This window comes from Poecile atricapillus, chromosome 2 (assembly GCF_030490865.1).
Source record: "Poecile atricapillus isolate bPoeAtr1 chromosome 2, bPoeAtr1.hap1, whole genome shotgun sequence".
NCBI lineage: Eukaryota > Metazoa > Chordata > Aves > Passeriformes > Paridae > Poecile > Poecile atricapillus.
The window spans coordinates 335,539-344,144 of NC_081250.1; the positions used below are offsets into that span (position 1 = coordinate 335,539).

At 49.2% G+C, this 8,606-nt stretch overlaps 1 protein-coding gene across 2 annotated transcripts; it reads right to left on the reverse strand.

The window, feature by feature from the left end:
• Positions 1-3,241: 3,241 nt before the first annotated feature.
• CHPF2 (chondroitin polymerizing factor 2) lies at positions 3,242-8,506 on the reverse strand. Of its 2 annotated transcripts, none has more exons than XM_058832984.1 (4): positions 7,984-8,506; positions 5,633-6,197; positions 5,005-5,187; positions 3,242-4,719 (listed from the first exon to the last, which is right to left on the reverse strand). In XM_058832984.1, the coding sequence occupies exons 1-4, from the start codon at positions 8,253-8,255 to the stop codon at positions 3,457-3,459; spliced, it is 2,283 nt and encodes a 760-aa protein (XP_058688967.1). In that variant the 5' UTR covers positions 8,256-8,506; the 3' UTR covers positions 3,242-3,456. The 2 variants fall into 2 exon arrangements, with proteins under 2 accessions (XP_058688967.1, XP_058688968.1); XM_058832985.1 differs by having other exon boundaries at positions 5,633-6,231; positions 7,984-8,116.
• Positions 8,507-8,606: the final 100 nt, after the last annotated feature.

Below are 8,606 nucleotides of genomic sequence, written 5' to 3' on the forward strand. Positions count from 1 at the left end.
CCACAGAGCTGGATTGTAAAAAATAGAATAATCAGCTTCCTTCAGCTTTCTCCCAGGATACAAGATGCTCTTAAGAATTTTAAGTTCTGTGTAGTGCTGCATCATCACCCGACATGCCCTGACACAGGCAGGGACTTGCCAACAAGTTGGCAACAACATTCCTGGCTTATGGGTTACATCCATCAAATCTCACTATCCTCTTTCCCATTATTCTTTTTCTTCTCTAATGAGGACTCACTAATGATTCTTGCTTGTCCTATATAATTTCAAACCCCTTCCTTCTGCAGCTTGTTTTACATCCCAGACATCCCCACCTGTCACATCCCCTACAGCTCTCAGTCAGCAATTCCTGACAGCCGATTTCGGCATCTCTCCCAGATTAATGCTCAGCTTGGTAGCATGACACCCAATGTGTCCCTGTGCAGAAGATCTGCTGCTTGCTTCATTTCTTACAGCACCCAGTGTGCACTGCCAGTGCTTCCAGATATGTTATGTAGAACAATGATCCAAGGAATTCTCCTTGGATATTACACTGTACTGAAACCTGCAATTGCAAGCTCTGCACCCTTGCTGACACCAGGATGTTACTTTTCATGCACCAGAATCTCTTTTGCATTCAAGATGAGCACACCATCCCCAAGGTGAGCAGCATCTGAGTTTTCACTCTGCCCATCTCTGCTGTGGCAAGTGATCCCAACTGGCAGTCACTGCATCCCAAGGAGACATTAACCCGAGCACACACAGGACTGTGCTGCTCACAGGGCAACAGACCTGGCTTTGCTGCACAAATCCCTTGCCCACCAGACAGTCTCAGCCAGCTCATCCTACAGAAATGCCTATGGGCAGCTCTTGGTGATGCCCAGCCGTTCTGCCACTCATAGGGCCTGACTTTTGTCTAACAGTGCAGCAAGAAATACTCATGCAAACATCCTTTCTGTCTGGCAGCAGGAATGATGAACAGAGTTGCTTTCTTGCACTCTTATAATGGTTCTAATGGCAAAAAATGGAGAACCAGCACTGCAGGTGGGGTCTGCAGGGCATGCTGGGTGTGGATCAGAGGCCCACTTGAGGTTCCCCATATCTAAAGGATACAAGCTGATGTGTCACATATAGGTAAAAACTTACAAAAGAGGTTTTTGTATGTAACATGTAAAGTCATGGTTCAGGCCTTGTTACTTTGGCTAAGTATAGCTAGCAGCTAGCCTGATAAGCCCCCATGCAAAAACATCCTGAGAATGCAAAGTTCATTAACATAACACACTACTCTTGGGGTGAAAAGTGCATCTGTAATAACGAGGGATCTGTTCCACGAGAATCAGTAGAAAAAGTCCGTAAACATTGTTAGAGAGAAAAGTTTTGATTGACAGGTACACTCACCATTACCAACCAATGAACTGAGTTCCTAACCAACTGGAATTAAACACAGTACCTTCTGATAGCCATATAAATATAAGCTGTGTGCAATAAAGATCGGGCTGTGACGGGAGAAGAAACAGGTGCCATTGTCTGTCCTACTACAATAGATGTACACTATTCTATCACGTTAGCTCTAACACATTTTATTTCAAATAGCACCCTACACAGCCCAAGTCTCTTTCCTGCATGGATCATAATGGATCAGGATCTCCTTGTGCAGAACAACATACATAATAATAAATAATAAAAGGTTTCCCAGGTAATTGCCCTTGTCCTCATCCTGTAAACATGTGCTTAAATGTTGCATGTAGGTACAGCTTTATAAAATAAGGGCCTTGTTAACCTTGTAAAATCATGGCTCAGGCCTGCTACTTCAGCTAAGTAGAAGAGGACTATGGGAAAGTGACTCAGCTGAATTGGAGGTAGAAAAACAAGTTATATAACCATTACGTGTTCACACTGTGGTGTATGGTGGTTAGTTGAATTACATTTGCTATGCTAAAATAGAATGTAACTGGTAACAGCCTAACTGCTTTCAAAGGCCTGGTTTTTGCAATAAAGGGCTCTCCTTCGCATCTGCCTGGGGACGCTGCATTGCTCTGCTTCATGCACTTAGCAATAAACACACATCCCCATAAGGCACTGCAGGGATCTACCTTCTGCCCATGTAAATGTAATTGAGACATGCCTTACTTGTTAAATAAGCAAATCTGAGATTTCTATCCAATTTGAATCCTTTGAATACTTCTTTTAAGCTTCTCTAATTTTTCAGCACCTCTTGATGCCAACACCAGACCTTCACCTCGCTCACTTAATGAGATGAGTATAGCAAATACAATCTCTCTCCTTCAGCAGTGACCCTGCAGTGATGAACAGGGTCAGTCACATTTGCTGGCTTATCACATAAATTCACAAATTCGCATCATGGTTTTGGGCTTTGATTTCTGGGATGTTGGCTGGAGAGATGATGGTGGAAAGCTGAAAAAGCAAAAGGAATAGTGAGGTCCTGGTGGATACCAAGCTAAACACAAGACAGCAGCATTCCCTCGGAGCAAAGGTGGCCAACAGCACCCTGGGCCGCAGCAGAAGGACCGTGGCCAGCAGGTCAAAGACAATGACCTGTCTCCCCAGCACAAGTGAGACATGCCAGGAGTGCTGCTATGTCCAGTCTGGGCTTCCCAATACAAGACAGACATGGATGTACTGGAGTTAGTCCAATAAAGGGATGTGGCAATGGGGGTGTTTGTCTGCAAGAGCTGGGACTGTTTCACCTGGAGAACAGACTCAGGGCAGTCTCATCTGTGTGTGTCAGTAACGGAAAGTGTAAGGTAGACAGAAACAGCTGCTGCTCAGTGGCGTTCAGCGATGCTGAGAGAAGCAATGGGCACAAACTGAAATGCAAGAAATTTCATTTAAACAGGAGAAAGAAGTTTTGAACTGTACAAGTACTATCCACCGGAACATACTCCAGGGAGGGACTATGAAGTCTCCATCCCCAAGATATTTAAACTGGAACCACTCTGCAGCTCTGGAAGAGCCAAAACCAACAAAGTGAAAGTGGTTGAATAGCTTTGTCCAGCTAAACCAGACAAACTGTGTTTATGCTTCTTGAAAAAGTGAAATACATAAACACAAAGGAGGGTGCAGCAACAGCCCTGAAAGTAGCACAGTCAAGGTAATTTTGTCCAAGTACAGAGCTCATACTCACTCCCTCCCTGCACTGTTCAGCAGAATCACATAGCTTTAAGTAAGATCCATTCTACAGCTTGTTTACCTCCCTCATCCCAGAGGCTGCAAAGTTTACAAGTGATGACATTACTCTGCCTGGAAAGAAAATTAAATTTATTTTAAAAAACCCCAAAAGCAAACCAAATCCCCTCTACTGAAACTGCCTCATTTCATAGCCCATGTGCCTCAGAGTAGCTCTGGGGAAGTCCTCCTCCCTTAACCTCACATACCCTTCACCCATGGCAAGGCTGGGAAGGTGATGGAAAGTGCCAAGTGTTAAGGTGCTGAGAAGCTCTTGATGTTTCTCATCTCTCAAGTGCTGTTGGCCTGTTCCTGCTCAAAGAGAGCCATAGCTAAATGTGAGCGGGATGCAAGTCCTTCCAAGTTACTGAGCACACAGCGGTGGTACAGCTCCTCACTGAGCCGGGGATTGCAGCTTCTCAGTGTGTATTTCTGCACTAGCCCCGGCTCCACAGCCCTGAACAGGTGCAGGCCAGAATAGTGGAGGAAGACATCAAATACCTCCATGCTCTCCAGCACCTCATCTCGGTCCAGGATATCGGCTGCGAGCTTGGTACGTGCTGTCATATAGTCAGAATTATAAAAGCAGGCCTCAGCAAAGGAATGTCTGTCAAAATGCCCATCTCTCAGGAAGTCAGTGTTGGAAGATGCTGTCTGCTCCCCACGGTACACCAGCGCAGGGTTGAACTCCTGGAAATGCACAGGGAAAAAGACCTGCCAATTGCTGATGGTATTCATGCGGCAGCGGTTCAGAAACTCCATGTTGATCTCTGTCCAAACGCTGGCCAAGAAAAACAGTGTGTCCACAGGGTGCTTCTTTGAGACTATATCCATGAGCTTCACCTGTGATGGCACCTCTGTTTTAACACTAATCCACGGGATTTTAACTTCTGCATAGCGTTTCTCTAGCTCTCCTACCATGGCTTTGACTCCAGCAAAAACATCCACCTGACCAACTCTCTGGGCATCATAGGGATGGTAGATAAAAAGCAAAGTCAGCAAGGCATTATCATGCGTGTCCAGTGTGTTCATAGCAAACATATCCAGGAAGTTTGCTACAAAATCCAGGTCCTGCACTGTCAAGGGAAGCACCAATTGCACCCGTGTGGCCTCAGTCACATACGGCATGGGAATAATTTCCACCTTACTTAAGGGTCGTACCAAGCTCACTCTCTTGGCCAGAACATGACTGTGACCTTTCTGGGTGGCAGCCTCCAGCAGCAGGTCCAGGGTGTATTCCATGCCCCGCGTGGGGTCGAAGCGCCGGTAGCCATTCAGCAGCTGCCGCTTGCTGAAGCGGAGCAGGGGCTGATAGAGACTGTTCAGCTGCTCCACCGCAGACTCAATGATTTCACTGACATCTGCCTTACTGGCTCCAGAAAGCTCACACTTTGGGGAGCCGTCAGGACAGGAGAAGAGGTGCTGTTCCGTGAAGTAGTCCCAGCTGATCACCTCAAAACGGGACTTTGGAAGGAATGGAGCGTTAATGCCCACAGGCCAGGTCACACCTGCCTCACCTGCAGGGGTCAGTGCTGTCAGGTTCCTGATCTGCATCTGTGCAAAGAGAGAGCACAAACTGATGGCCACAATGTTCTCAAAGAGGTCTAGGCCAGCTCCTCCCCAGGCCCACTTCACCACCTAGAGTTGTGCATGGGTAGTGTCACACCAGGAGTTTTGGGTAACGTGGTATCAGATGTGCCGTTTCTGAGACAAGGGACTAGGGCCTGTGTCTGACTGACGGTTGCCCACAAACAGAAACAATGATGTTCCTCCAGTGTGCTGAAAATTAAGGAAATCTGTTTGGTCAAGGAGTTTTTGCAGGTAACCCTCACCACATACCTGGAGGTCCTGGATCTCCTGATAGACTCTGTCCAGCTGGATCCTGCTGAACTGCTTGTGCAGCCGGTACATCAGGGTCATGTCAGAAACAGGGTGCACAGCAAGAGCTGCTTGGAACTCCTCTTCTTCCTCCTTCTCCAGTTCAGTATTCTTGGCCAGTTCGTAAGTGTGATAATGCTGGCCCTGAAGCAGACAAAAGCCAGAAAGACTGGCATGGAACTTGAGTTCACAGAGCAGCCTTTCCTCACCCCAGACACACATCTGCCCCTCCTTCCATACTGACTGTAGTATCCAGAAAAAAAAAAAAGGTAAGCTGTCCCTCCCACCCTGCACTGCATTCCCACTTGCTTCTCAGTACCAACACACCCTTTATCCTGCCTTCAAAAACCTGTGAATCAGCCCTGCTAGTAAGACTGAAAATTAAATCCCGTGTGTGCTCTTTCCCTCAACATCCCACTTGCGATTCTGGGCCTCCCCCCCAGTGCTGCCATAGCACAGAGCCCTTCCTTCCTCTGCAACTCACAGGTTTTTTCCACAAAAAAGCTACTTGGCTATGCAGTAGAGAACAAGAAAGATTCCAGGCTTTTTAAGGCCCAGCTAACACAAAACCTGAGCAGGGAGGTAGTACCTGGAGCTGGGAAACACAAGTAATGCCAAGGAAATCAATGATGCAACGACCCAGCCACTCGTCTGGGCGCACACTGAGGATCTCATTGCGACAGCTGTCCAGGTGTGGGTGGAGCTTAAGCAAGAGGCTACGGGACAGCAGGTAGCCAAAGCCCCCGTGACAGTAACGGGCCTGCTCATCTCCCCCGATGAACTCCTCCGCTCGCCCCAGGTACACATCTTGGTTAATACTCAGGTGTGTCACCAGAGCCTTGACCTGTTCAGCTTGGGCATAGGTGTCATCCTGCATGATGTAGAACCAGTCATAGTCAGAACCAAAATGTTGATGGATATAGTTCATGGTCTCATACATGAGCCAAATGGGCCTCTCGTCACCATGGGCCACCAGCACCATGCCATGGGGCACCTTGGCACTGCGCAGCCCGGTGAAGTACAGCAGGCGTGGGAAGTGGTGGGCCACTGTCTTGTTCACTGCCACTGCCAATGTGTTCAGTGTGGCCTTGGAGGTCAGCACAGCCACAAACAGTCTCTCATGGAATCCCAATTCTGTCTGGATGTAGCGAGTTCTGTAAAGGAAGTACATACTTACATGACAAACAGCTGGAGGAGAAAAAAAAATCAAAGAATGATGGTAACTTGGGATAAGTCTTTAACAGCTGGAATCTACACAGAGTGAAAAAGTCAAGCCTAGTCATAGAGCTTTAAGAGAAGACTCACTAGTACAAATCCCATTTTGTGACAACACTTGCTTCCTTCAAGGCAGCTACAATCTCATGTTATCTATCCGAGCCAGAAAACTGTGCCAGTGCAATTAAAATACCACAGAGCTAACTGTTCAGAGCTTAGTACACGGGGCAGCTTAGCAGGTATGCTCAATAAAAGCACAATAAAGATTGTTGAGGAGTCTGCCAGTGCTGGTGGCTGAGGTGTGATGGGGGCACCAGCTGCACATGGGGCCTGGCTACTGGGAGATCACTGAAGCGCCAGGCCATGAGCCAGCAGTGGGTGGTGATCTTTGGCCTCACAAACAGCACAAAGCCCTGCAGGACCCAATGAACAATGAGAAGACTCCAGACCAAAAACCACCACTGCACCAAGAAGCACATGAGGAAACATATCAAGAGAATACAGAGACTGTGAGGGTACAAAAATCCAGGACTCCCTTGTTCAGGATCCCTCTGCAGAGGCACCACCCTGAGCTGTTATGATATTGCTGCACCACAAGCAAAATACTTAGAAAAACCAAAGGGACTCTGCTACAGGAAACCTGGGGCCAAGGAAACTTGTCTGGCAGTATGAGCATGGTGTGTGGAAGGAGCTGAGCAAGGCACCTGTTGGGTCACCAGAGCTGTAGCTGCACAGGAGGCTTGGTCCCAGCAGAGACAGCCTAGGGCAGTGGCAGTGTGATGACCAGAGTGGCTCCCGGACGGTCAGGCAGGAAAATTTTGTTAACAAATATACTACAATTAATTGATCAAAATTTTCCTAATGAATAGACCAGCTACACCAAATTTTGAAGAGTAATTTAACATGTTTTATTAAACGTGAGTAACAAAACAACCACAGAATCCCAGAATGGTTTGGAGTGGAAGAGACCTTTAACATCATCTAGCTTCAACATCCTGCCACAGGTAGAGACATCTTCCACTAGACCAGGCTGCTCCAAACCCTGTCAAACCTGGCCTTGGACACTTCCAGGGATGGGGCAGCCACAGCTTCTCTGGGTAACCTGTGCCAGTGTTTTGCCATCTTTGCAGAAAAGACTTTCTTCCTAATATCTGATCTAAACCAACTCGCCTTCAGTTTGAAATCATTTCCCCTGTCCTGTCATTCTACATTCTTGTTAAAGTCTCTCTCCATCTTTCCTGGCTGCTCCCTTTCCAGTGGTGTAAAGTTGCAGCTAGATCATCGTAAAGCTTCTTTTCTCCAGACTGAACAAGTCAAATTCTCTCAGCCTTTCCTCCACTCATCTAATCACCTTGGTGGCTTTCTCTAGGTTCACTCCAACAAGCTGATGTATTTTTTGTGTCGACGACCCCAGGGCTGGATGCAGCATTGCAGGTGGGTCTCCTCTGAGCAGGGGATAATCACCCTCCCTGTCCTGAGAAGACATTCTCACTTTTCCTGGGCAATTTTGCTGCCTTTTTCCCCCTCAGATTAATTTCCTGAACACATCTCTCGCATCCTTTAAGGTAACAATCTTGGCCGTTACTTTGGTGTACCACACTCTTACTACACAAGTCCTCAAAGAGCAAATTTCAGCTTGAACCTGTTCACTCACACGAAGATTTAGAACTTCCCACGAGAATATTCTGCTTGAAGGAAATCCAGGTCAGAAAAAACATAACTTACCTGAGCACTTTTTTGTACGGCTTGTTGGGGTCTCTGTAATACGGTACAATCCGGGGCCTGAAGTCCTCGTGGCCCGGGCCCGGCCTCCCCTCCGCTGCCTCGGGCGGAGCCCCACGGGCGGGCGGCGCGGGCGGGCCCGGTGCCAGACAGCGTTCCTCGGCTGCCCCGTGGCTCCAGGAGGCGCGCAGGAGGCTCAGGCTGCAGCCCAGAGACAGCCCGAGCAGGAGAGGCAGCGCGGGCCGCAGCGCGCTCAGCACCGCGCCCAGGCGCATCGCGGCAGCTACGGCCGGGCCGAGCTCACGGGGCGGCCGCAGGACATGGCGGGCGCGGGGCGCTCGGGCGACAACGCTCCCGCTGGACGGCGGCCCCGGGGCTCCGTTACCCGCAGGACGGTGACAGGACAGAGGACGGGCCGGAGTTCCGGGACGAGGGCGCGGGGAGTGACGGCGGCTTCAGCCCGGCCGCGTTCCGCCGCTGCCACCTCACCTGCCACATCGCCCCGCGCTCCTCCACTTCCGCTCCGCTCTCGATGGTGCCTGGCGGCCGCTCTAGCCCGCGCCGCCGCCGCCTCTATGGTAGCTGCAGGGCCGGGGCCGGGCCGGCGCGCGGCATGCCGGGAGGCG

Bases quoted from the DNA above. Each gene is read 5' to 3' on its own strand.
- CHPF2 (XM_058832984.1), bottom strand. From the start codon at position 8,255: ATGCGCCTGGGCGCGGTGCTGAGCGCGCTGCGGCCCGCGCTGCCTCTC. The intron at 6,198-7,983 runs GTAAGTTATGTT...CTTCCTTTACAG, and splicing joins CCGTACAAAAAAGTGCTCAG to AACTCGCTACATCCAGACAG. The intron at 4,720-5,004 runs GTATGTGGTGAG...CTCTTTGCACAG, and splicing joins AGGAGATCCAGGACCTCCAG to ATGCAGATCAGGAACCTGAC.